At 37.6% G+C, this 27,935-nt stretch overlaps 4 protein-coding genes and 1 pseudogene across 7 annotated transcripts in view; 4 read left to right on the top strand and 1 right to left on the bottom strand.

Moving 5' to 3' along the window:
- Window positions 1-5: 5 nt before the first annotated feature.
- LOC136263641 (uncharacterized) lies at window positions 6-1,617 on the top strand. Of its 2 annotated transcripts, XM_066058280.1 has the most exons (5): window positions 6-279; window positions 333-518; window positions 569-733; window positions 1,108-1,323; window positions 1,387-1,617. In XM_066058280.1, exons 1-4 carry the CDS (start codon window positions 112-114, stop codon window positions 1,291-1,293), a joined length of 705 nt encoding a protein of 234 aa, XP_065914352.1. In that variant the 5' UTR covers window positions 6-111; the 3' UTR covers window positions 1,294-1,323; window positions 1,387-1,617. The 2 variants fall into 2 exon arrangements, with proteins under 2 accessions (XP_065914352.1, XP_065914351.1); XM_066058279.1 differs by lacking the exon at window positions 1,387-1,617 and having other exon boundaries at window positions 1,108-1,355.
- LOC136263638 (palmitoyltransferase ZDHHC3-like) lies at window positions 1,325-27,925 on the bottom strand. Its single transcript, XM_066058271.1, has 7 exons — window positions 27,612-27,925; window positions 27,440-27,561; window positions 4,124-4,220; window positions 3,344-3,425; window positions 3,156-3,289; window positions 1,696-1,739; window positions 1,325-1,490 (listed from the first exon to the last, which is right to left on the bottom strand). The coding sequence occupies exons 1-7, from the start codon at window positions 27,849-27,851 to the stop codon at window positions 1,373-1,375; spliced, it is 837 nt and encodes a 278-aa protein (XP_065914343.1). The 5' UTR covers window positions 27,852-27,925; the 3' UTR covers window positions 1,325-1,372.
- LOC136263640 (short-chain collagen C4-like) lies at window positions 7,274-15,821 on the top strand. 2 transcript variants are annotated; one of them, XR_010704729.1, is made up of 4 exons: window positions 7,274-7,492; window positions 9,524-9,738; window positions 9,793-9,899; window positions 9,951-10,019. XR_010704729.1 is itself a non-coding variant. In XM_066058278.1 (4 exons), exons 2-4 carry the CDS (start codon window positions 9,591-9,593, stop codon window positions 15,681-15,683), a joined length of 756 nt encoding a protein of 251 aa, XP_065914350.1. In that variant the 5' UTR covers window positions 7,274-7,492; window positions 9,524-9,590; the 3' UTR covers window positions 15,684-15,821. The 2 variants fall into 2 exon arrangements, 1 of the variants encoding a protein (XP_065914350.1); XM_066058278.1 differs by lacking the exons at window positions 9,793-9,899; window positions 9,951-10,019 and adding exons at window positions 14,379-14,664; window positions 15,362-15,821.
- LOC136263635 (collagen alpha-1(X) chain-like) overlaps window positions 13,134-27,935 on the top strand; it is a 36,981-nt gene continuing 22,179 nt past the window's right edge. Inside the window, exons 1-2 of one of the 2 annotated variants that reach the window (XM_066058269.1) lie at window positions 13,134-13,365; window positions 14,117-14,327. In XM_066058269.1, the coding sequence (XP_065914341.1) occupies window positions 13,195-13,365; window positions 14,117-14,327 (382 nt within the window). In that variant the 5' untranslated portion in view covers window positions 13,134-13,194. The remainder of the gene's footprint in view (window positions 13,366-14,116; window positions 14,328-27,935) is intronic. The other variant, XM_066058268.1, reaches the window with a different exon arrangement.
- Window positions 18,015-20,210, top strand: LOC136263703 (cell division control protein 6 homolog; annotated as a pseudogene).

Genomic DNA, 27,935 nt, shown 5'->3' with positions numbered 1-27,935 from the left:
AACCACAAAACTGAAACCGAAAGCGAATGGGAAACCCCTGCGACGCGCCGACAAGAGGGATTGTTACGAATTCCAAGAAATTCCGTATACACTTCAAATACTACTCACGCGATGCCGGTTACTGATCCTCAACTGTTGAGTCAGGCGCACCTCACCGGGGAAGCGTCTTGCCCAGAATTCCGACCTCACTTCTTAAAGCCGAATATTTGTACGGACTGTTCTAAGCTTATCACCAAGCACAGTGCAGCTAGCATTCGAGATGACCAAATGTTACTCAAGGTACTAAAATACAGCAATTTAGGTTGTATCTTCATGTATTCTTATTTATTCAGGCACTGGAGTATTCTCAGCAAGGAGAAAAAGTGCCAAGTTGTGTGTTGGATGTAACTGACCAGTGGGGTGGTTTGTATCTAGGTGGGTATCGGGCGGTCATGAATCAAGGGTTCCTGAAAGATCAAAAGGTTTCGTCTATAGTGAATACTGCCAAGGGTCTTGAAATATTTGGACCAAAATATTTGGTGAGTCAACACAATGATTTGTGTGGGCTGTAATGTTGTTTGCTAAAAAGGAAGCTGTGGACAAGGCCAAAAAGGAACTCCACATAAAATTTCTTAACACAGACTGGATGGATAGTACAATATTTCAAATACCACTACAGGATTTAGTAGAATGTGTACAATTCATCCATACAGCTCGTATCAGTGGCAGCTCTGTGCTTGTACATTGTGCCCAGGTGAGTTGCCTTACCAATATAGGGTGTGTTGATAATATAGGCTATGCAACAACGACTGAAATTCTATAGGATGAGCACTTAAATGACCATAGTAGTGGCAATTATTGGGGAATTTGTTTAGGAATGATACCTTATATTTCAGGGAATTTTAAAACATATCAATAGATGACTCTTGATGTTGCTATGTGTATGTCCTTTACAATTAGTGACTGTCCGAGCAATGTCATTTAAAATGCATGGTTTCAGAATGTAAGGATTCTACATGGTGTAGGTTTAACATTACACATTACTGTTGTTCTATTGTACTTGTACATATGTATGAAACCTTGCCAAGCCTCTTGACAACGGTACTACTTGTCTTTTGTGTATTTTAGGGGAAATCACGTTCAGCAACAGCTGTCGTTGCCTACATCATGGCTATCAATAAGATGAGTAGAGATGATGCACTAGCATTGGTAAAGGAAAGACGTAAGATGGCCGAACCAAATCCAGAATTTATGACAGTACTGAAGCAGTTTGAATCGTCTGAAGAGCTCAAAAAACTCCAAACCAAACTTTAATCAATTCCTCCTCTATATACGCACAAAACTGTAAATTTTATAAATTATTATTTTTAAATACTTTTTTTACAATTCAAATCTATACATTCATAGGTGTACAATGTTTCAAATACATTACTAATGATGGAGGTGGGACGAAAGGATTGAGCCAGCTGAAACTGCAAGGACTTCCAAACACTTCATACAATGCTTCTTTCCTACAATAAAATGATAAAATCATAAACCAATAATCATAATAGAACTACTACAACTACATGATTAAATTTGATATTTTTACTTTTCAGATCATATTAAAATTGCCCTGATAAAGTTTTAATTTCAATGGTGTCATTATAACAAGTGTAATACTAGTTTGGAGCCAAGGGTATGGTTATTGTAATGGTAGATGTGTGTTGAACTAACCAAGAAATCCTTTCTCTTTGCTCATGCTTGATTGATTCAATTCCCTATAACAACAACACAATAAGTCCCAAACAGACAAGTCTTACAATAACACAAGAAGACCCACACACGCTAATGCTACACATAAAGACACACATGTTACAATGATTTGATATTTCAACCATATGAGATGAATAGGCTAACAGTTTATTGGTGTCATGCATCAAGGGGGGAGCAGGGAATCCATTCTATGGGTGCACTTCTGGGTGCTTCAGGAACAAATATTACATTTGCTATAGGAAACACATCCTGTGGGAGTTTAGAATCTACACTACTGTAGTAACAATCTTATTTAAGCACTTACAACTCAATGTTAGAATCCTAAAACAGATTGGCAAAAGATACATAATACATAACCTTGCTTGTAATAAAATTTTAATAATCCCATTATGTGCGCTGGGTAACTGTTAACAGCTGATATTTACTGTCAAACACTATATCATGGTAGTTCTTCCTTATTGTTCATTATAACCCACTATGGCTCCAATATAACCTCTATTATTGGTTGTATTTAGAGAATGAATAACATTTAAGGTTAAATAATGAAATCAGGGAGTGATTGGATCAGGAAACATGCACGTCATGTGTACTCTGTCCCAAGGGAACTGCAGGAAATATTTGCTTACTCAAATCAGATCAAAAAGAAATTAAATAAACAATAAACCATTTATGTTGCAAGGTTAGTACAAAGTACTTCAGTGTATGTGTGTGTGTGTGTGTGTGTGTGTACTGGAGATGTGCTGACTTGACAAATTTCACAAACCAAGCTGGCACGATAAAATCCTGCATCCTTTTTCTTCATGGTCCTTTTTTATTTTTACAATACTAGGGGTGTTTCTGAAGTATGTGACATAACATCCAATAGTAAAAACTGTTGGTGGTGAAAATTAAATATACCACACTTAACAAGGTACTGACGGCTAGGAAGTACATTTTGCTAACTTTTATAGCTACATACAACACTATCATACTACAGTAAAGGGATACATCTTGGTAAGCATCCGTCAGAGCTCTGTGTAGCTTGTGCTTTCTCTGACTACTTAGTTAAGAAAAACACATTATTTAGTGGTTTGTCCATTCTTTAGTTTCTCGACTATTTGTTTTCAAAAGCTTTTCAAAGAAACAATATTCCCAAGAATCCTAGCACTTCTGTAGCCTTAACAGGTGATCTTAGGTTAGTGACAGGATGCAGGCACATGTGAAGATGTGGGCTAACTTCTCACCAAATTAATGATAATATTATGGTATAACGAACCTGTGTACAGAAGTACATGATAATTCTCACAGGATGTACAATACATATTTAGGTCAATACACTTCCCATATGCTGCTTCCATGTGGTTTTCATTTTAAGCCAAAAAAACATCTTAAGTGTAACCCTGTACCATAAATGATGTCAACTATGCCATGTCAACACTTACAGTTTCATCAGTACAAATTGAGTAGACTTGTGACCAGAACATTGTGCAAGTGAATAAAATAAACAGAAATCCTTCAAACACCCCCAGGATCATTAGTACAAATATCAGTGGACCCGGTAGCCATGCGTCACAGCCTGGGGGGGTATAGAAAGTGATAAGTGTTTTGTTATTGTTTCAGGGTGACTTACCATTGAACTCTGTACTTAGACAAAAGAAGAAGAAGACTACGATGGTCGCTAGTCCATGGAATGATACCAGCATCACATAGAACTAGCAGAGAACAAGAAATATATGTTATAACACACACAACACTGGACACAAACTATGCATGCATGCATGTACAAATGTGTGCATGCATGCATATGCATGTACACACAAACACACACACAAACATTTACACCCACACACTACACAAACACAGACACATAGACAGACAGACACACAGTACCATCACTACCCCCACACACACTATTTAAAAATATTTCCATGGCTTCAGCAAAGCTTTTTATCTAAGTACATCACCACTGTAATATTTACACTAACCTACAACATATTAAGTCATCATCAGTGCATTAACAAGCAACCCAGAAAATTATCTTACAAGGACTACAAAACTAATTCTTACAAACTGGTCACAGCAGTACACATCATACACACTCTGTCAAAGTATCTCTTCCATAAAAAACAAGCTTGTAAATGGAACAGAACCACACACAATAGGGACACCTGCATCCATACTGTAGTACTGTTTGTATGTATGTGCACACATTAAGACCCCTGGTAGCAGCGAACCTTTCTACTTCACAGTAACAGTACATTAGAAATTTTAGTTAAACAATAACCTGATTACTTAAATGTAATGTAAATAAAAATTTCAGATTACTGATATGTATGCATACACGTATACTATGCTACACTAACACTAAACACACACACACACACAAACGTGCACACACTGAATCTCTCACCGTAAACAATACAAAGTACTTCTGGTTAAACTCTCCAACACAATTGTTGATCCAGGGACAGTGATGGTCCATACGTCGTACACAATGTTCACATGTACTAGAAGGTGATACAATTATCCTTATCTCTTCAACAATAGGATATACACATAGGCTTCCAATAATAAACAAATTAAAGATTAATGGCATATTAAGGTTATCCAAGATCTGGGCTGGTCCCTGTGTAGTGGTTGTTACTATAAATATATCACACTTACACAGCATGTTGGTGTACAGATAGGAAGTTTAAAATGTGAGGGCAATCACTTTAGGTGATTAGGCATACAAAACATGGCCTTATAAGGGTACTACAGCTAGCAGGCTTCATCACAGCCGATACAGAAGAATGGAGTTCATAATGATTTAATTTGTGTTCCAAACAAAGTGTAGCAAGGGAAAGAAACTGGGGAAGTTAAGCTGCATCAATCAATTGATATTGAAATAAAAGTTTTTCTTGAGAAGGATATCACAAATTAGACAATCAAAACAAATTACATAATATTAGTTATAAAGGGTAACACCCCACATGCTAAAATTAACATTAAACAAACACTATGATGGTGAGATAATAAAAGGTCATGAGACACATCATGCCAGTGGTTATCCTTGACCAAGTTTAGTCCACCAATATCTTGTGACCGTAATGACCTGTACATGTGTTGCTGGATGAATCATGGTGTATGAACGTGCAATTTCTCTGTTTCAAGCAAACAGTCTTTGTACTACCAATATTTATTAGACTTCGAAGTCCTTATAGTATAATAGACGACATGTGTCATTACATTTGTACTACAACACACTTGTATATTTTGTGCACATAATATAATTGGTTTGTTCTAATAAAGACTATGATATATACAAGGTTTTCACAAGAAATGCCACTAAGCACTACAATTCATTACATTTGGGCACATTGTATACATTTTTTCCTTGTTCTGTGAAGCCTCTTCCTTATTCTAAAAAAAGTTTTATCTAGTAGCGTAACTATGTAACAGCTCATCTCAACATCTCATAATGTAGGCATCTTACTCAGGCTTCACCATGTAGACTACTAGTATCCTGGTATAGTGGAAGCCGCATTATTAATACATCACCGATTGAAATATAGAATCAGGTGGCCTTATCATGAAGAGCACTGATATGGCCATCATAAAGAGGTGGACTGGTCTTATTGAAAAAAAAAGTGGGAGTGAGTTTCACAGAAACAGTGGGTGGATAGGGTGTGTGTAAGTTTATGTTGCAACTGATGACATAGGCAAATTCATGTGGGTGGATTGACCAATGTTTTGTTTGCTGACTGTATCAAAACAATGAGGCTTTCAATATGATGTTTTCTATTAACCACATGCATTACAAGCATTTCTGCTATGGGAAGCAGGCAGACACACACGCACACGCACACACACACACACACACAAACATCAAATCTACTTGTAGGGTAAAAGCATAGCCACCAAGTGGTGAAGTGTGAATGTATTGCATATCGTATACCAGGAAAAAGTAAACCGGCAAATTACATCTTATCCGTCCGGCTATCCTATACAACACAAACATTGGTATACATATTTTAGGCATATTAATACGTAAGGAGAGAAGATTCACTGAAGTAGAATATCCGCAAATATTTCTCACCATATATGGTTATTACAATTGAAATAAGTTTACAAAGGCTTGTGTTAAGATTATATACATACACTCTATTGCTCATAACATACTATAATTAACAGTTTCATAGAATTCATATGCCACTATCTAAATTGTAGGATAAGCATGGGTGTTGAATTTTGCAGTTTCTTACTTTTGTTCAATAGTTTGTACACTCACTTGATAAATCTGATCAACACCAATATGGATGATTCGTAGCATACGTATTGTGAGCATGTGATGAGATCCTCACGGTTGAAATTGATAGTGCAAATACTAGTTACATTTATGTACATAGTGAAAGCTTCTTGTTACTAACAATACACAACTAATGTTAGTCTTATCATAAGCCAATTATGTAACCACAAAGTTTGTAGTAGGGCAGGATGCATGCTACAGCCTACTACAGCTAGTACTGTACAGTACAGCCCTACTAATCTGTAGTAGGGTGTACTTAAGTTTCTTTGTCTGATGCGTTATGATGTAATATAACCACAATACGTTAAAATGTGTTCTATAATAGGCTTACGCTATACGGTATCTCCAATACTATGTAGCATACTAGCCACTATTGGTGGATAACACCTCAGAGTATGTCATGAAAAACAGAGCGTATGTATTCTTAGAGACACACAACATGATATTGTAACGTAACTCTCTGTGATGTCTGTTTCAACAAATTTCACAGTTGATAGCTGATGGTATGCATAAGTGAAACATTTACATATGGCAAACAGGCTCTGTGTATCTGCTTTTGCTGGGTATCAGTATCACCTAACAGTGTTTCAGCAGTTTCCCACATATTTACTGGGTAGATGCACACAACTCTACAGATCCACACTATCGACATCTATTGAGTTTCCATCAACAGAGACAAATTGTTTGACCATAAAATTCTATTAGTACAAATGATAAACATCTAGCTAGGGAGTGTAATATGATATGTCAATAATCATTATGTAATGTGTTATAATAGTTTGTCACTTAATACGATCTACTACTAAAATACAAAGAAAAAATCCCAGAGCTGGTAACTTTTGTGTATACAATTTGGACTCATTTAGGCCTGAGATGATAAGTAGACATATACCACTGGACTAATACAGTAGATTGAGTCACCAAAGCAGGCCAACCACAACGATGACTGGAAATATTATCCACTCTCATATTCTCAGCTACAGAAAATCCCTAAGATGGGACTACATTTAAATATTCCGGTATACAGAGACACTTAAAGACTAATATAGTGAAGGAGTACAGTATATTATGCAAGTCAAGGAAAGGATGACAGTTGCCTTCCATAACCAGATTAAGTGTTGATGTAGATGTGACACCATTCACTGTTATTATCCTTTACAAATGTAAACATTCACAAGCTGTCTGAAAAGGAATCCACAAAGTCTCATAAATTTGGTTGTCAAATGATGTTACAATAGTACTCTGAATGCACACAAAAACAACAATAACAACAACAACACACATAGCCAGATATGGCAGTACTTTTCTATACTGTAGCAGCTAAGTAGTAGTAATGGCTGCTACCAAAAAGGATTTAGTTTAGTTCTATCACTAGTTAGTCTAGTTCTACTGTTTGGTGTGACTTGGTACTTCCAGTCATCACTGGATCTACTACAACAACAAGTAGAGTATGACAGGGAACTGTTGTTGAAGTTACAGGAACAAGTCAATGTGAGGCTAATGGGAAATGTGTATGTAGTATACAACTTGTAATATGTGTCAGTAGTATGGCTACCTATAGGCTTTGAGGATGAAAAACATGATAAAGACTCTTAAATACTAATACTGTAGTAGACATGAAAATGTTGCCAGTATTTAAATTCATGTAAAAAAGTACACAAAATTGTGTTTTCCTTCTTCCTGATAATAAACACACTAGTGTGGCACACCAGCTTTCTTTGCTACATGTCACACTACCATGTATATTTGATTAATCATAGATGCTGACGTTACATTAAGTGGCATGACTGATGCTACAGAAGTTCAATATCAAACAGTATGGTTGTACTGTTTAAATAGGGATTGCCCCTAAAAAGATGTACACCTAAAATGCCACCTTAAAATCATCCTAGAAACATTACAGGATGAATATCACCATTGTGGAATAATACTAGTCCATTCAACATCATTAAAAGCAAGAAAACCTATATAGGTGGATGGATATAGAATGGAAATTTTTTTGCCCAAACTTGAATCTTCGTCTGCCTACCTGCCTGCACAAACGAAACAGTGTACGGCCATAATTTATGAAATTCACCAGGTCTGATGAGTGTGTGCCCTCTGCGCCTTTCAGTCAGGCTGGCTGCCGTCTCTTTCATGGAATGAAACCATAATTTTCCGTATTAACAATTTTCTTGAGCAGCATATTTAGACACTACAAAAATATTTAAAGCGTTTACGCTACTGTAAAAGATATCTGGTAGTTGCCTGTAACTTCATGATCAATAGGTTCACAACCATGCCCATTAGCGACCTTGGTTGATTAACATGGAGTCCACACCTTTTAACAATCTATTTACTCAAACATGACGACCACACCCCTTATTGGCTTAGTTGTATTTATAATAACAGCACAGTAAAAACAAGGAATAATGACTATACTTCAATCTTGGTAGGCTATAGAGGCTTATTTGAGATACTCTAATACTGCAGTCACCCTAATAGAACAGTCATGTGTGATAGCTGTATACTCTACCAAAACAAAAACCCCCAAAAACCAGTATATAGGAACCCAAATGATAAAAAACTAGTGAAACAATAGATGATGATGGTATTACAGTATAGCTCAGTGGTACATTGGAATTCAGCAAAATAATTGTTGTAACATGCCAATGTAGGAATTTCTTCATAGAGTTATGTTGTAATACTATCATTCATCACTTGTTTCACTACTTTTTATCACTTGGATCCATTCTCTATTATTAAATTAATAATGTACTAGTACAGAACAAGGCTGCCTCTAAATCTGAGAGTGCTGCGCAATGGTGGATCCAGCATGGGGCATTCGGGGCAAATACCCTCCCCCCCACCTTGTGGAGGAGCCAGCCATGCTTCTGATATAGCTACTAAACTTTGTGTCAGGCCACGATATCAGTTTATCAACTCATGAAAATATACACATTCTAGCATTATTACAAATTCGCCTGAAACCAAAGCAAACCAAAGTCAAACTAGCTGTGAAATTGCCACTCAGCATCTTCGTGCGTACTAAGCACCTCTAAAAATAATTATCATGTTGCTGTTTTAATCAGAGCCTTTAAACAGTTTTTAAAACTTCACAAACCATCCGAAAAGGCCAAAATGTCAACTGTGAGACACTACTAAGAGGTGCTTCAAAAATGTAGCACTAAACTACAAAGTCTGGCTCTCCCCAAACACCTACAACTTAGCCTGTTTGTGCCCCTCCCCTTGCCAACTCCTGGATCCACCCCTGCTGCAAAATAAAGATCTTTACTGTGAAGTATGTAGCTTCATCCAATTCACTTGTGAAAACAGGTGACAATGTGCTAAACAAGTGATAATGTAATCATACGTAGATAGTACAAATACTGTTAGATGACTACATATTTCTTTCAGCATAGAATTTCACATGTTCAGTGGATTTAGGACATTGAAAATCATTTAGTGAGAGCCTTGAACATTTATAAGAGCATGTTTGGTTATGTCACCAATAATAATAATAATAATATCATGTTTATTCAGTTACGGACGGTAGTCAACTATGATAACACCATTAATACTCATCATGATGTGAAGAGACAGTCAGGAAATGATTGTCAGTGTAAAGATGGTACACCAGGTCCCATTGGTCCTCCTGGTAAAAAAGGAGATTAAGGGAACACCTGGAGTATCAGGACCAAAAGGAGATACTGGACCAAGAGGAGACCCTGGTGATAGGGGACCAAGAGGATTAATAGGTACATATATATTAAATATACATCATTGTTTTAGTGATTATTTAATAAACACAGGAGACCCAGAATTTCTAGGACAAAAAGGAGAACATGGTACAAGGGAGCTAATGGAGATATTGGACCAAGAGGGGACCCTGGTGATAGGGGACCAAGAGGATTAATAGGTTACACTATCATGTATATACACATCATTGTTTAGTTATCATATCATACAGGAGACACTGGACCAATAGGACAACCTGGTGAACCTGGAATAAAAGGAGCCAAGAGTGATCAAGGTGACACATGAAGGGTTTACGTGTGTACTTGAATGTTATCAAGTGTGTTAATAGGAGACAAGGGAGATCCTGGACCAAGAGGATCAACACAACTGACATCTCAATGAATGAAAGGAGAAAAGGGTAATGATGGCTTACCAGGACCAATGGGTCCTAAAGGAGAACAAGGTGATACACTGATATTCTCACACATCACATTGTTGTCAAACACATTTACTAGGACCAACTGGATATCCTGGTGAGGAAGGAGAACCTGGAAAAAGAGGACGGAAAGGAGAAATGGGAGATCAAGGAATGAAAGGAGATAAAGGAGAGAAGGGTAGTAGTGGATTACCAGGACCAACAGGACTAACTGGTTCTAAAGGAGCTACAGGATAGAAAGGTGTGAAAGGTGACAAAGAAGAGAGGAATAGAGGAACCGTGTATGTAAGATGGGGACATGACCAGTGTCCATTAACTGCACAATTGGTGTATAACGGAAGAGCTGGTGGGGCAGACCGTAAACACGGAGGAGCCCACAATGTCTACCATTAGATCCTAACTTTCTTAGAACAATTAGTGGAGTACAATACAGAGGCTTAATGTATGGTGCTGAATACCAAACATGGACATATAGTAGCAGTCATCTTCATGGTAGACACAACCTTGATGTACCATGTGCAGTTTGCTATGTCACTCAACGTTCTACAGTCTACATGGTCCCTGCCAAGTACACTTGTCCTAGTGGATGGACCAGAGAATACTATGGGTATTTGATGTCTAATCAGTACAAAGAAGCTACCTCCGAGTTTAGTTGTGTGGATATTGCCTTCAAATCAGTAGTTGGATCATCAGCAGATCACAATGGTCTACTGTTTCACTCTGTGGAGGGAAGATGTGGATCACTTCCTTGTCCTCCATATGATAGGTCCAGAGAATTATCATGTACAGTTTGTACCAAGTGACATGACTTTTTACTGTACTAGGTGACACCAGACTTTTGTAGCAGTAGTTGTGTAGTCATCCATTTTTATGCAATATTTAGACCACAATTTACCACCTAATAAAAATTTCTTGAATAAGTGTGCATCATAGCCCACCACTCGCATGCATGCAATTCCATGCACATATACTCTCCATGTAAAAAGTTTTGAACCAGAATTTACTGTGTAAATACTCATTGGGCACTAAGTTTTCCTCCAAACAATATAGTAGCACTGAAAAAGTTATTTGACAATTCACAACATTATATGATTTGATAATGTACTACCCAAACACTTACTACACTGTAGTAAGATGGATGAAGCCAACCTTGAAACTTGAGATTGCGAACAAAGTGGCTTATTCATACTTATAAAATCCATTTTAGAAGAGATAGAAATAGCTCTCATGGCTTTACCTTATTGCTCAAAAAAGACTTTGGTGCTTATTCACATGTAAAGAATAATCGGAATAATCGATTGTTATGTCCACAACAATTCAAATAGTAAAAATTGCTGTTCGTTTCAGCACTACAATTTAACCATTATACAAGTGATTGCATAATGGCTAAATTGTAGTGCACGACCCCTGGGCAAGTGCGTATATCCATGTAAAGCACTCATACCAGTGATATAACTATTACAATCATGTATTCATATATATACGAATGAACTTTGCTATGGTTGCTCATCTACAAAATTACTTGGAAAGTCCCACCTGCACAAAAACATAATTATGCTAGAGGACAAATAAACAGGAAATTCCTAGCTGCTGATGTGTTGTACTTTCACTTTCAAGATGGTAGGTTTTAGGCAAGAAGGACTCTTGCCATACTCAAACCTTAGCTTTGTCCGGCTATCCTATACAACACAAACATTGGTACACATATTTTAGGTATATTAATACGTAAGGAAAGAAGATTCACTGAAGTAGAATATCTGCAAATATTTCTCACCATATGGTTACTACAATTGTACTTCTTGTTGCTAATAATACACAACTAATGTTAGTCTTACCATAAGCCAATTATGTAACCACAAAGTTTGTAGTAGGGCAGGATAATGAATACTTAAATGGCGGATTTAGAATATCAAGTTTATCAGACGTTTTAAATAATAATTATTATGTTTGTGCTATGTACTCTGGTATAAAAATAGGCCTACAAGAAAGTCACTCAAAATACAAGCAATATATACTGTATCTCTAATATAATATAATATAATGTAGCATACTAGCCACTATTGGTGGATAACACCTCGAAGTATGTCATGAGCAATAGAGCGAATGTATTCTTGTAGAGGCACACAACATGATATTGGAACATAACTTTCTGGGATATCTGCTTCAACAAATTTCACAGTTGATAGCTGATGGTATGCATAAGTGAAACATTTACATACAGCACACAGGCTCTGTGTATATGCTCTTGCACAACACACAAAAACAGTTTTATGAAGCCAGCAGCTTACTACGTACATATTTACTGGATAGACTCACACACACAACTACAGTCCCACACTATCTACATCTGTCGAGTTTCTATCAACAGAGACAACTTGTTTGACCATAAAATTCTATTAGCACAAATGGTAAACACCTAAAAAAATAAAAATAAAAAATACCAAGAAGAAATTCCAGAGCTAGTAACTTTCGTTTATTCAATTTGGGCTTGAGATGATCAGTAGACACACATCCCACTGGCCTCATACAGTAGATTGAGTAAACTAGATTATGAATTGTCACCAAAGGGGGCTCTATAGCAAACGCGATGACTGGAAATATTATCCACTCTCATATTCTCAGCTACAGAAAACCCTCAGATGCTAATTGTTATTATTTAAATATTCCCGTATACAGAGATACTAGAAGATTCATATAATGAAAGACGACATATTAAGTCAATGAAAAAGATGATAGTTCCCTTCCATGTATCATTCTAACCTCATAAAGTGTTGATGTAAACATTCTCCAAAGGCTGATAAGGAGGTACCATAAAAATATTATTCTCCTTTACAGATGTAAACATGCACAAGCTGTCTGAAAAGGAATCCACAAAAGTTTTGTAAGTTTGGTGACCAAATGTTGCTATATATCCTGGACCATATTGTATGTACACAACAACAACAACAACAACAACAACAACAACAACAACAACAATGTACCAATACTTAGTTGATTATTGAAGCTCACAGCACTTTTTTGTAGTGTAGCAGTAGTAGTAATGGCTGCTACCAACAAGGATGTTGTGTTGGTAGTTAGTTTAGTACTATCACTAGTTAGTCTAGTTCTACTGTTTGGTGTGACTTGGTACTTCCAGTCATCACTGGATCTACTACAACAACAAGTAGAGTATGACAGGGAACTGTTGTTGAAGTTACAGGAACAAGTCAATGTGAGGCTAATGGGAAATGTGTATGAAGTATACAACTTGTAATATGTGTGAATAGTATGGCTACCTATAGGCTTTGAGGATGAAAAATAATGACAAGGACTCTTTTAAATACTAACAAGTATAAGGAAAAATTAGGAATTTTAAGTTTGACTTGGGATCATAGAAATAAAAAGTAGGGAAACAATGGAGGTCGCTTACACCTGCAGATATACTAGTGGACATTTAATCCCTAAAGCTGAAGTAGGTATTAACAATGTCGGACTCCATTGTTTCCCTACTTTTTATTTCTATGATCCCAAATTCCTAATTTTTCGTTATACTTGTTTGTTTACTTTTTGGTAACATTATTATGACTGGTGAACCCATGCACGCATACCGCATCAAAAGAAAGGATGGTGCCAGAGTTTATGTTTTTGTCTGAACACACGCCCCTGGTACCAATTACAGACTCGAAAGTGAAGCAGCCATTACACTTCGCTAACAGCTATGTTCACCCCGTTATACAGCACTATACATGAAGAACAGCACCTCTACAATCAACCCAGTCACAAAGAAAAATACGGACAATTCGTGCACAAGCTACAATTTAGTTAGTACTGCTATGTATTATCTTTCAGCATGAAATCTCACATGCTGAGTGGATTGAGGCCATACATATGGACAGTGAAACAGACAATCATTTAGTGAGAGCCTTGAACATTTATAAGAGCATGTTGGTTGCGCAACCAATAATAATATCATGTTTATTCAGTTACAGACGGTAGTCAACTATGATAACACCATTAATACTCATCATGATGTAAAGAGACAGCCTGAGGCAGGAATTGATTGTCAGTGTACACCAGGTCCCATTGGTCCTCCTGGTAAAAAAGGAGATCAGGGAACACCTGGAGTATCAGGACCAAAAGGAGATACTGGACCAAGAGGAGACCCTGGTGATAGGGGACCAAGAGGATTAATAGGTTACACTATCATGCATATACACATCATTGTTTAGTTATCATATCATACAGGAGACACTGGATTACGTGGACCAATAGGACTAACTGGTCCTAAAGGACACAAAGGTGTGAAAGGTGATAAAGAAGAGAGGAATGGAGGAACTGTGTATGTAAGATGGGGACATGACCAGTGTCCATCAACTGCAACTTTGGTATATACTGGAAGAGCTGGTGGCTCACATCACAGTCAAGGCAGTGGCAGTAATCCACAATGTCTTCCACTAGACCCCAACTATCTTCCTCACATTTTTGGATCACAACAAAATAGGGCTTTTATGCATGGAGCTGAATACCAAGGGTAGTGCTAAAAGCTGGAATGGAACAGAACCAATTGGGACGCTTGCCAAGTATAAAAAAATATCGTTTAAAATGGATTTTGCACCGATTCCAACTGACACACAGTGACTAGAATTGTGCTAGAGTTCATTTCTTTCTACTTATAAGCATTCTAGAAATCCCGCTCTCGGAGTTTCTATTTAATTCCCGCCATGTGGCATATTGTGTTCTTACCAATCTATCAAATTCTGTTTAATCCTGATGTAGAATTGCTTCCTTATCATTCTAAAAGCTAAACTACTGTAGTATTTTCATGTTATAGTCGTGTCCAAGCCTTTAGTAACAGTGAAGATGGTTTTCTGAAGTCATTGGCAATAATTTACGAGAGTTAACCACAGTGTATGTTATGGCTGTGAATTATATGTTTACAGTGCTTACAAAATCATAGTTTAGCAAGTTAAATGATAGCTTTTCAGCATAGGTGATTGCAAATGCATTCTTGCAGTAGGCATTAAATAGAAACTTTGAGCGCGTGATTTCTAGCATGCCTACAAGTAGAAGAAAACTAACTTCAGCACAATTCTTGTTACAATGTGATAGTAAGAAACGGTGTACCTTCTGCAAAAACAATATATCAACTTGGCATGCGCCCTGTTCTATTCCATTCCGTTCCGGCTTTTAGTACAACCCGAATACCAAACACATACTTGTTATTACAGCTATCTTCATGGAAATCATGATCGCGATGTACCATGTGCAGTTTGTTATGTCACTCAACGTTCTACAGTCTATATGGTCCCTGCCAAGTACACTTGTCCTAGTGGATGGACCAGAGAATACTATGGGTTTCTGATGGCTGAACATCACAACCATTCCCCTTCTCAGTTTACATGTGTGGATACAGCATTTAAGTCAGTGATCGATTCATCAAAAAATCATGATGGCTTGCTCTTCTTCTTTGTGGAGGGAAGATGTGGATCACTTCCTTGTCCTCCATATGATAACACCAGAGAATTATCATGTGCAGTTTGTACCAAGTGATGTGTATAATTGCTGAACTGACACTATGATTTTGTTAGTGTAGTTGTAGTATTAATGTTACAGTTTATTGCATCAACCTGATGTATAGAGTGTATTGTGACCACAAACTGCAATATCAAGACTCATGGTAGTGAGTCATGTGGCTAATATACTTTTACAAGCATACGACTGGCAGTACTCTACATACATAACTACATAAGTGGTAATATATGCAAAACCAGCATGCAGCTTTAATTGAGGTATTTTTTATAGTACACCTGTATAAATAGAATTTAAAATAGCTCAAGCAGACCTTTTTACTGGGCTAAGCAACCTGCTCATTGACAAGCACTACTGCTATATAAGATCAGCATATTTAATTACTTAACAATTGTTCTACAACCTTTTTATTGGTTAACCAATACTACTATATTTGTTTGCTCATAAATGACAACTACTATAGTTAATTCGCATTCACCTGGGTCCTCGTTATCTGTTAAACAACCGAGAAACAATCAGCAAATCCCTTCTTCTCAACCAAGCAAAACCCCTTCACTTAGTACAAGTTTTAGATAAACAGCAAGCAATCAACAAACAGAGCCTGACAAGAATCTTGTGGAAACGGTAACAAACATAATTCATAATGTAATGAGTCAAATAGTAATACAGGGGGGGGTGGGGGGGGGGGGGGGGGGGGTGTAATACCACACTATTACCAGCCACCCTATCAAATACAGAGTTGAAAACATTTTTAACAAGGAAAACCAGTCAATCAAAGCAATCTCTAGATTAAAACACCAAATGATGACTAAGCAATAAACCTGTTAAACCAAGCAAGTGACACCTTTAGAAGAAGATACCTAAACATCTTAGTACTGAATCAAAGAAAAGGGTAGCTGGAAAAGGTGGATATGATCAGACACGGACATTTTCAAAAAGCACTTTTACATTTATATACAGTGTAGCAGCTATTTTTCATACCTAACGTTGTTTGTATACCAGTCTTTGCTTCCAGACCCGGGTGTTGATCTTGTCATAGTGCATATCCATTTATAAGTGCACGTACGAAGGACTAGACCAGCACGTACTCCACAGAATGCCAAAGACCATATAGTGTTGAACAGATGCTCTAAAGTCTAATACAGAGTTATATAATTGTAGAGATTAGCTTGTATGCCCCATGCAACTTAGCAAATCCACGATCTTACGCCTTTTAGTATAAGCAAGAGTAAATTCCATTATTTACTCTTGGTATAAGGCACAGGCGCTTATACCAAAGTGTTGAGGGTTTTAAGGATGTGGCCTAAGAGATTAGGTTGGGACATGCCAGCTTAATCTCTATGTAGATTTTTAGAGCACGTTTACAACACTATGTGGTCTTTAGAGTGCTAGTCTATTTTTCGCACATGCACTTATAAATGGATAAGTGCTATGACAAGATTGACGCCTGGGTCTGGAAGCGAATGCTGCTGTAAACACAACGTTAGGTACGAAAAATATCTGTTGTTTAGACTATGGTACAGCTCATTTACAGGGTTACTAAATCACTTAGTCACCTGACATGCTCATTTAGTCACCTACACATGTTCATTTAGTAACCCGCCCTCAAGCAATTTTGTACATGATAAATAATTATAACATGAAAGGTACTGGAGTACTTGATAATACTGTAATACAATTCTTCTTTGTGTTCTGCAAATAATTCTTTACAAATAGTAGACTAAGCGGCGTATCTACTAAAGCCCTAGCAGTTACTCTGGTTACCGGTCGAATAATTATTTTTGCGGGTGCTGTAAGGACTTCAGGAAGAAACTGTTCCGCTGTTCTGCATTGCTCTTTCACCCCACCGGTGCTCTGGCTATAGAGGTATGTACTTCAAACCATAGCCTAAATAAGTTAGACACCGCGACCAACAGGAACTAAGCGATTTAGTAACCCCTCTGGCCCTTAGTAGCGCTCTCGCTGCGCTCGGGACGCTACAGCCTCAGACCGTTGAGGTTACTAAATCGCTTAGTTCCCTTGGTCTTGGTGTCTAACTATTATGTAAATGTAAAAGTGTATTTTAAAATGTCCAAATCCCTGTCCAACTACCCCAAAGAAAAGCCTGAGGTGAATGTGTTTTTGATGACCAAGCACCTTTGAGATTAAACACGCATTTGATGACTCAACCACTGCCTACACATAAAAGCAGCACACTTGTACATACACACTCACAGAACTGATGAAGGTCTACCGGTTTTTCTGTTTTAGTGCTTCTGGTTTTTGTTGTTATTTTTACTGCTGTTAAATCCTGAACCTAATACTAAGTAACCTAAGTAGTTCATTGTTCGTGCCAAAAGTGAATACAAAACCATGGAGGTTAGTCGAAAGCGAAAACATCATGTTCCGAGTTGCATTGAAAGTCATGTTGAGACCACCCTCAACGGGAGGAAAGCAGAAATGGACATAATTCGATCTTTTTTGTCTACACACATAACAAATCAAATACCTGGATCACTATTTATCACAGGCCCACCGGGCACCGAAAAGACCGCCACCATAAATACAATTTTTGAAAAATGACACATGGTTACGGCACCAGACTCACGTGATTACCAACTGTATGGTGATCAGGCCCAGAGAAATGCTCAAGAACATCGCTAACAAGTTAGGGGTAGCCTGTCAAGGTGGCGAGAAACAATACCAGCAAGCAGTAAAGGAGTACACCAAAACCAGTAAAGATATTGTTATTATAGTGTTGGACGAGATAGACCAGTTGACAGAGAAAGTGATCACCTCACTGCTCGACTGGAGGGTCATCTTAATCAGGATTGGCAACACTTTTACCGCCACTAAGGCTACTGGGGCACATCAAATCGTCAACTTCTCAGCATATAGTGTGCAAGACATAACCACCATTTTAAATGAAAAGTTCAAAGATTTTGAGAAGTCTGCCATTAAATATTGTGCGAGGAAGGTTGCAGTAGTGGATGGGGACCTCAGAAAAGCACTGGACATCTGTAGACATGCTAAGGCAATAGCAAGAGGGACAAAGAGAAAGACATCAGCCACAAGCTATTCACAAACAAGAGCAGACAATATCAGCATCCAACACATCAAATCTGCATTCAGTGATGTATACACAGAGTCAGCAGCAGCTCCTTGTATGAAGGAGTTACCACTACAGCAAACTGTGGCACTAGCCACTTTAGTGACCATACAACAGAAACGAGATGTGACCTTGGGGAAGTTCTATGATGCATTTTGTAAAGTGTGCAAGGAACATTTGAATGAAAAGTGCTGCCAATCTGATAGTGAATTTTTGGACTGTGTGACATGTTAGAGTCACGTGGATTGCTGTTGCTATGCAAGAAAGAACGCACCGTGCAACTAAAAATGGAACCAGCTAATGCTGATAGACTACTTAGACAGGACAGAATTGCTTGTAACATATTAACCAGCAAACTCAGTTAAGATATCATCATAACCATACATTATATATGTATATACTTTGTGTTAACATATGTAGCTCATATATACATGAGATGGTGAATTTTAACTAAGATGGCAACAATGAAAACTCTCACAAAACCACATATGCAGCTTTAATTAAAGTAATATTCAATTAACTTTCATCTAATTTAGGCATTTGCATGAACAACTTAGCAGGTTTACATACAGTACTTGCAGGCAAGTGCTCACAGAAGGCTAGCTATGACACCTCTGGATATCTATCAGCAGAATTTTCTTATGACTGACTATCTGATGCCTTTAGAATAATGGCCAAGGCTAGTTTTTTACTGTTTGCATTGCTTCAGCCCGACAGGTGCCTTTTTGACATATGTACCACATCACATACAATACACACATCATGGATTGTCCTCATTTGTGCCACATTTCTTTTTGCTGACATTCCAAGGTGTTGATTTTTAAATAGTGTGTAATGGCCTTCCTTTGTTTATAATGGAAATATTGCCAGTATTTTCTGAAATAACTAGATTTTTTTTGTATAGGTGCTTCTCATACTGTTTGTTTGTAATGCTATGTAATGGGCTGAACATAGGCGAAAATAATGAGACATGTTCAGACATACGCATGTACATAAAATGAATTTTATGACATGTCCTCATTCTTTCCTTTGATATGGCATACACAGGTCCATCACTCATAATTACGTTGCAAAAAAGTAAACAAACAAATACAAGGATAAGATTAGTTTGATTAGGGATCATGGGGCATGACTGAATTAAGTAGGGATTAAACGTCCACTAGTATATCTGAAGGTGTATAGGCAACTTCCCTTGTCTCACTTATGTGATCCCTAATCAGACTTAAAATTCCTAATTTTTCCTTGCCCCTTAAATAATAATAATTATCATGTTTATTCAGTTACAGACGGTAGTCAACTATGATAACACCATTAATACTCATCATGATGTGAAGAGACAGCCTGAGGCAGGAAATGATTGTCAGTGTAAAGATGGTACACCAGGTCCCATTGGTCCTCCTGGTAAAAAAGGAGATCAGGACCAAAAGGAGATACTGGACCAAGAGGATCAACACAACTGACATCTCAAGGAATGAAAGGAGAAAAGGGTAATGATGGCATACCTGGACTAATGGGATAGAAGTGCATCTTCACACGTCAATAACCGCTTGAAACAAGACAATTCCATAACACATTACTACTCTATGATTTCATTACCTTCAACAGTAAAATTCCATTTACCTGTCAAAATGAAGGGAACTGGAGGTTTGCAGTATTCACAATCAAGGAATAGACTGCTCTTTATCCTGCATTACAGTCTATGCTATAAAAACCATGGGGACTACCACCTGGTGTTATTCAGATACAGATATACGTAACATTCTACTAGTCTAGGAATGAATCGGTACCAACCTGAATCATTTGAGTAAGGAGCTACCATTGTCTATTTGAGCACATAAGCACGAACTCCTCATTGACATTCTGTTTGTGGGTCTGTGAAGGTAAATTAGGTAATGTCCCGTTGCTCTTCTTGTATGTACGTACGTACGTGTTACATGCTCTGTCTCATTGTCAAGAAAAGTACTACACAGTCCCACATGTGTAAATATGAACATAGAAGTAGGCGTACATGGTCATGGGAGATCATCCAAATATAAGAATGAATTATGTTATGTTGTAAGTGACAAAGAATCACATACACTACTGGAATGATGAGATACTACTGCTACCACTGCTACTGATGATAGGGCCCATATTAATGAGTGAAATGATATTTTTATTATTGCACTGGCTTTATATAAATGATGTGTGTAACTGTGGTGACTGGCTAACTATACTATTAACAGTAGGACCTTGATTATTTGAATCTTGATTAATTGAATCCTTTATCAGAACAAGTAGTGACTGCTCTATTAGAGTATTTTATCAACTCGTGTATGTTCTATTAGAGTAGTTGAACAGAACTTGGTAGGAATGAATGGGCTTCATTTATCTGAACAAACTTCACTCATCTGAACACTTCCATGATTGAACTGGCACACTGGTGTTGGGAGAATATTCTAAGTTCAAGTTCTGTGGAGAATGGAGAATACATGTGATGCTGGAAGCTACTGGCTTACCCTGCGGAAGTTAGATATGCGAGACCACACTTAAACACCTATTCGTGATAGATGTCTTTGTCATGGACACAGTTAAGGTGTGATCTGTGGCCTTATCTTCAGTAGTAATGCTATATGTGACCTAATTTTAGAAAACCATTGACCTACACACAATAGTACTTTTGTAATAAAACACATTCAATAACAATGGGTAAAAAATGCAAGCTTCAGAAAAAAAAGTTTTAATCGCCTTGCTGGTCAGTGAATTGACACTCCAGTGGATAAATCCTGGGCATCATGTGTTCCCCTGTTCATAGGGAGTTCGTTTCATCTTCATACACAGGTGGGTTTCTGAGATATGGACGTTTGTAAAGCTGTGGTGACAAAAAAAAACACGACAATTTTTCTTCAACGAATTCACCTTCCTTCCGGATCACAGACAAATACCTTTGGCAAAAGCTGTACCTTGGTGGGTTCACAAAGTCATGGCAAATACAATGAGCAAAGATTCAACTCCGTACGCCATTGTATCAGTAAGTTATGATGGTTTAACATTTTAGACTCACAAAGAGCAACTGGAATTGTTTTACCAGCAACGAATGGTGAAGATTGACTATCTGCACCTAACACAATTTCTAGCATTGTTTCAATTCATTTGTCTACAACAGTTGAGCTCTACCATACTATGTTCAACACTGCACATACCATACTTCAGTGGTGTATATGTAACTAAGGCAGCTGCCTCAGAAAAGGAGAGCTTGAATGAAGAGAACATCGAGATGTGTACATACTCTAATAGAGTGGTCAAAGACTCTACTAGACCAGTAATGCTGCCTTATGCACTACTAATTTTTCTAGCTACACCTTGCACCAGTGGGGAAGGAAGCAGTTGAGCTGACCAGAGTATAGAATCTCTGGCAGCAGGGAGTGCCCCCAGAAGCTGTAGATAAGTTATTGCTTTAGTTGAAATGTTTCAAATTATATCTGTAAATTAATTCTGAACTTTGAGACATCATGAAAACTTATGACTAAGTATGCATATTTAAAATACGCTCAATAAAAAGCTGTCTTTGCAAAGTTATTAGGGCTACTAACTATATAGCAACAAAACAGCCTTAAGATATTTGGAAAAATTTAGTACAGTGGGAAGATATCACAACTTCCACACTGATAGGCCAGTGGTGAACCACAAATTCTGTGTTTTCTTTTTGCTTTACGACTATTTTTAGAAATATGTTTCAAGAAGCACTTGACTGCTCTATTTGGGTATATAGGACGAAGTTGTTGTGATAGGCGAACATTTTGGGACAAAAACCACAAAAGTTTCGCTACTAATGTTATTGCTATGTAGCTACCAGTTGAGTATCTGTCAAGTATGATAGAATATCTGAGTCTGATCCAAATTGGTTTAAGCGTGAAATTATTAGCATGACGATGTGGAAGTGTATCTACGTACATGTCATACGTCCGGCAACTCAAGTATTGTTATAGCAAATCAATATGTCCTTTTGGTTGTTCTTTATAGAGTGATGAAGGCACCAGTGTAGGGAAGGATAACTGAAAAGTTAAAGTACACTCCTATCAACACTACGGACAAACAACGTACCTCCTAAGTGATTATAACCAACATGGGTTCAATCCCTACCTAGGTCACAACTTTTTTTCACTTAAAAGGATTTTTGACGCACCTTTTCGTTCTATCTGTTTGACACAATTTTTCTATCTACAAAGTCTTATTGCTCACAGTTTTTCAGCAGTGACCAGCACATAGACTGTCTTACATCATGGAGACTCTCATAGCACTTTTCTTGTAGCTAGGGAAGGCAAATTGCTAACATAATTATTTACCCATCTGTGTGTCTGTCCAGTGTGTAGCTTCTTTCATATTACTAGCACCATACGGATATATGGCTATCATAGTTTACACTTAGGAACGGTGTGTGCAATTGTTTGACCTGGCATAACTATTTCGCTAATCCTGCTTGCATTAAAGGATCATACATTACCTTAATGGTCATATAGGACATTTAAAATTAGTGATGATGTTTAAACACCTGTATGGGGTTTTGTATGGCAAGTGTATTTTCTGTCGGTTGAATGCAATGAATTAGATAGAAAATAAGCTCCCGCATGAATACTATGGGTCACGTGAGCCTTCTCACGTGACAGTATGGTTTATAAGTGAGGTCTGTGGTTTAGTGTTCACTCTACGCCACGTGTTAGTACAAGTGGGTTACCCCCCCCCCCCCCCCCCACCCTCTCAGTACTAAGATGTATGTGTTCATGCATTGTTTTTCTCTTTAACTATTTTTGCAGATGAAGTGGCCACCACGAGAAGCTGGAGCATTACATATTTATGTAGTAGTTAATGTAGTTGTTTTGTGCAGAGTGGAGCTCTTTTAAGGTTTTTCCTGGTAGGCAAAAAAAAGAAAGAAAAAAGCCTATCAGGTTTTTTCCCGAGGTCGTCCTGGGCTGGACGGCATCAAATTTTTTATTTCTGTTTATTACTACTTGTGGCTAAGCCCCCACTCTCCAGTATGTATCCACATTGGTAATGAAAAGTTCTCAATATGTAGTTGTAAGTGTTGGTTTAAGTTTTCATTAACAGTAGCCCACGCTTGGTGTGGCACAACCCAAGTTGTAGTTGTAAGTGTAATAGTATGGTGAGGGAGGAGGTATATGTGTCACTACAACATTAAAACATAACACAGGACAAGTTCTGAACCTTTGCTTGCCATACAGTAACTATAATTGCAAATTGCACAAGTTCATTTCTTTTTTGTTGACAGTAAAGGTATTTCTCTTAAGGTAAACATCACATAGAAACTGAAACTGTGTTATGTACACCACCCGTCATGTACGTATATACAAATGCCTTAACTTGCATGTAGTTTAATTAACCCTGCATACTCATTATTTCACCATATGTATACTTAAAAGATGGCATAAGGATCATGTACTTTACAGCACTATCAACATGTATACTACACAGCAAGGCAGGACACTAATAATTATGCTTGGTCCACAAGTACCGTAATATCACATTAGTTGTCCTTCGTGTAAATCAGGTAGCAATGCTTTGTTTGTTCTTTACAACACATTGAAGGCACTGGTAGGGAAGACTCACAAACAAACAAATTTGGTGCTTTACAAACTGCTAAAAACAGCATATTATGAACAGGTTTATACACTGTTGTTTGTCTATTGTGTTTTTTCTGCAACTTAAAACATCAAGGCTGCTATCTATTTGTAGGGTCACACCCCCCTTTTAAGTCAAAGATATATGCGTTCCTGGTAGCCTACGGGCCCTGCTAAGGTGTTTTCATACCTGAAAATCCCAATGGGACAGCCACTTACAAAGTTTGTAGAGAGTCGCTACACCCGTATTCCAGACTGGGACCATCTTCAAGCCAAAAGCTTACCTGTGTGGAAATATAATTAACCTTTATTTCTCACAACCCGCTGCTTTTGCCGTTTAATGATTTTGCTCATGTAGTGCACACGAACAAACATAGGTACATAGTACACCAGGTGTGGGCGCATGCCAGGGTAGCTAATGCTCGAAATAAGTTCCACATGTTGTAACAAGTCCAATTATATTGCATTTGGGCTACACCCACTGCTATATTTAAAATACTTTACTCTACTTAATCTAAGAAAAATGGATGAATGCCTATCCAGTTAGTATATCTTGACGTGGTGTATTGAAGTTGGCATTTGTCTGAAAATCTGACAGTACATACTTGAGGCCAACTTTGTAATGTAAAATTCATTTTCCATATTTATTAAAGCACTCAAAATACTGTATTTATCAGTACCAACACTGTCCACAACTAACCATTAATTCAGCCACAACACTACAGCCTGACTGTCACTAACACTAGCCCATTGATGCTTGCAATAATCATTCACTATATGAGATGTTAGGTCCTGTTACATAAAAGAACAGTTTAATCAGCTCTGTATGGTTTCTTTTTATAATTAAATAAGGACCTCATTTTGTTTTTTGGAAATTGAAATGTCCTAACTATGTACAATAATTATCTCTTAAAACCAGTAACAGGACAACATGAATTTACCCTTTTCTCACATTTATGAGCTATTAAACTGATCTGTGAGATAAGAATGCTGAGATTGTGACAATCAATAGTAGACACTTACTATCAATCACAACACAAGTGCACAGAACCTCAACTAGAGTAGGGACCATCGCACATCAATAAAAGTACTGAAACAAGCTGGAGTAGTGCATGATATTAAATCACAGTAAAACAACAAGACGCTACTGCACTCAATGGAAATACACAGTAGTGATATAACACTTCTTACTGTTTTACTGTGATTTAATATCGTGTGCTACTCCAGCTTGTTTCAGTACTTTTTATTGATGTGCTACGGTCCCTACTCTAGTTGAAAATTCCAATTTTTTCTGTGTACTTGTTTGTTAACTTGTTCTTGTAAATAATTATTGTGACTGGTGAACCCAGTACTGCATCAAAAGAAAGAAATAGTGCCGCATGCCCCAGCTACCAATTATCGTCTGAAAAGTGAAGTATACAGTACGCTTTGTTGTCAGCTATGTTTAACCTGTTACACAGCAGTACAAATCAAGAACTGTTCGAAAAGCACCTCTGCAATCATAGTAGCCACTATGAAAAATATGGACGATTTTCATCATGAAGGGAAGCCATCATGTGCTACCACCAAATTACTGTATGTAGCTAACTTGAAGGCTCCACTCGTGAAGATGACAACAAGGTAACTAATAAGCAACCCTGCTTGAACAGTACTACAGTGGACTATTATCAACTTGTAGATCGGCAAATAAATTTTCCGCATGATTATAATCAACTGAGTTCACAAACCTCAAGAAAGTCTATTGTTTTAAAACAACATGAATTATACTGTACACTTCTGTGTTTAAATTGTCATAGCTTGGCGAAGGAACATTGCAATTAGTAAAACTCAAATACCACTTTTATGTCAGCATCCAAAATCTAAATTGTAAGCCCACGTGATCTTCTGCATACGATTGATTAATATCAATACCCACTTTAATGCCCTATAATGGATATGGTGCATGGATTTAATAAAGTTTTATGTGGGTTGAGGGTTAAACTGTATTCAGATGGACTATACTCCCTAAACAAAGGTTTTAGTGCTTAATTCAACGAAACAAATATTTGGTCGTTTGGTTCACAACTATCTAAATAATACAAATTATTACTAGCAAGAGTATATAATAGAAACCAAGAGTGTCATGTATTAGCCCATGATTAATGATTACATAAAGTAACACAGATATTTCAGTAATTGTTCGTTTACGCGAAATGGTGATTTGAAATGTGTACGTGGCAATGGTCCTTTGTTCACCAGTTTTCTATGTTATTTAACCAAGTATTCAAACAGTTATTGTACAAAGAAAGTGCAGAAAGGACCCAAGATAACTCCAGCTTGCTAAAACAACGGTTGCACAAACAAGTGTGTTGCCACGCCTTCAGGGATAGATCTGCTTGGCAGTACCAGAACATTAACATCAGCCATTTATTTCGCTTTAACTCTATCATGTTTTTACTTGGTTTAGTGGCCAAATTGGGCTAAATACAGCAACCCTTAATGGCAATATAAACGAACAATTACTGAAATATCCTTTACACAATCATTAATCACGGGGTAACGCACCTGTTCGATACTCTTGCTAGTAGTTTCAGCACTAGCTGCAACTTGCAATTGTGTCTGCAGACTGCTCAGCATAATAACACAGATTACTGCCCAAGGTCAAGACATTATAGCACAAACACCATAGATCAGGTCAAAATTGTGAGCAATATTCCAACTTTGGTCATTTCGGCCACTGCTGACCAGTGTTTTGGCAGAACCATCACACAATTAAGATGGATCTGTTCTCCATATCATACATTACCTGCATGGCATTAATGTCACATATCATGTTTTTAAGTAAGATAGCTGGATTACTGTCACACAAGTGGCATTTACTATTGAAGAGGGAAGTGTAGCTTTGTGCCCTCCAACCTTAGAACTCACCCTAAACTTTACAACTAGTGTGTTTGATATTAGGACCGGTTCTTCTATCCAAAAACCTGTTGTACATACTTATCTTTCACTTCTATTTTTTACCTACCCCCCTTTCCCACATATTTCAGCACAACACCAACCAATTAAATTACATCACACATAGCCCCACCCAGTACCTGCAGTGGTGGGCTCGTTCAGGTTTGATGCTGCGACACTTCTTGCAGTACTTGAGGTTCTCTCCTTGTTGATTTCTCTCTATTATCTCCTCCTCCGTGGCGCTCTCACGAGCCACAATTCCCTACACACAAACACTAACTACCAACCTGACATTTGACCCATTACACGTACCGGGTTAGTTATCATTGCCTTCACATGTGAGGTAATGGCGAGGAAGACAAGCAACATGAACACTAGGGCATTAATCCAGGTCAAATAGTTGGGAAATGCTGGTATTACTACGGTAAATTTCACTATCACTCCATAGACCAGTAATCCGTAGGTGAACACGGCACACGTGATTCCACAAGGATCCCATACGAACCATCTACCCGTCTTGTTCACAAACACCATCTCTTTATCTTCGCTCATCGATGGGTAACTCGTGTAGCAGTGATGGTGAAGTATTCTACTAGCGCCTATACTAAATTACATTTTAATAATATTAGGTGCGCT

Source organism: Dysidea avara, chromosome 8, assembly GCF_963678975.1.
Source record: "Dysidea avara chromosome 8, odDysAvar1.4, whole genome shotgun sequence".
NCBI lineage: Eukaryota > Metazoa > Porifera > Demospongiae > Dictyoceratida > Dysideidae > Dysidea > Dysidea avara.
The sequence above is the reverse complement of the archived record's forward strand: the minus strand, read 5'-3'. Positions and strand labels throughout refer to the sequence as shown.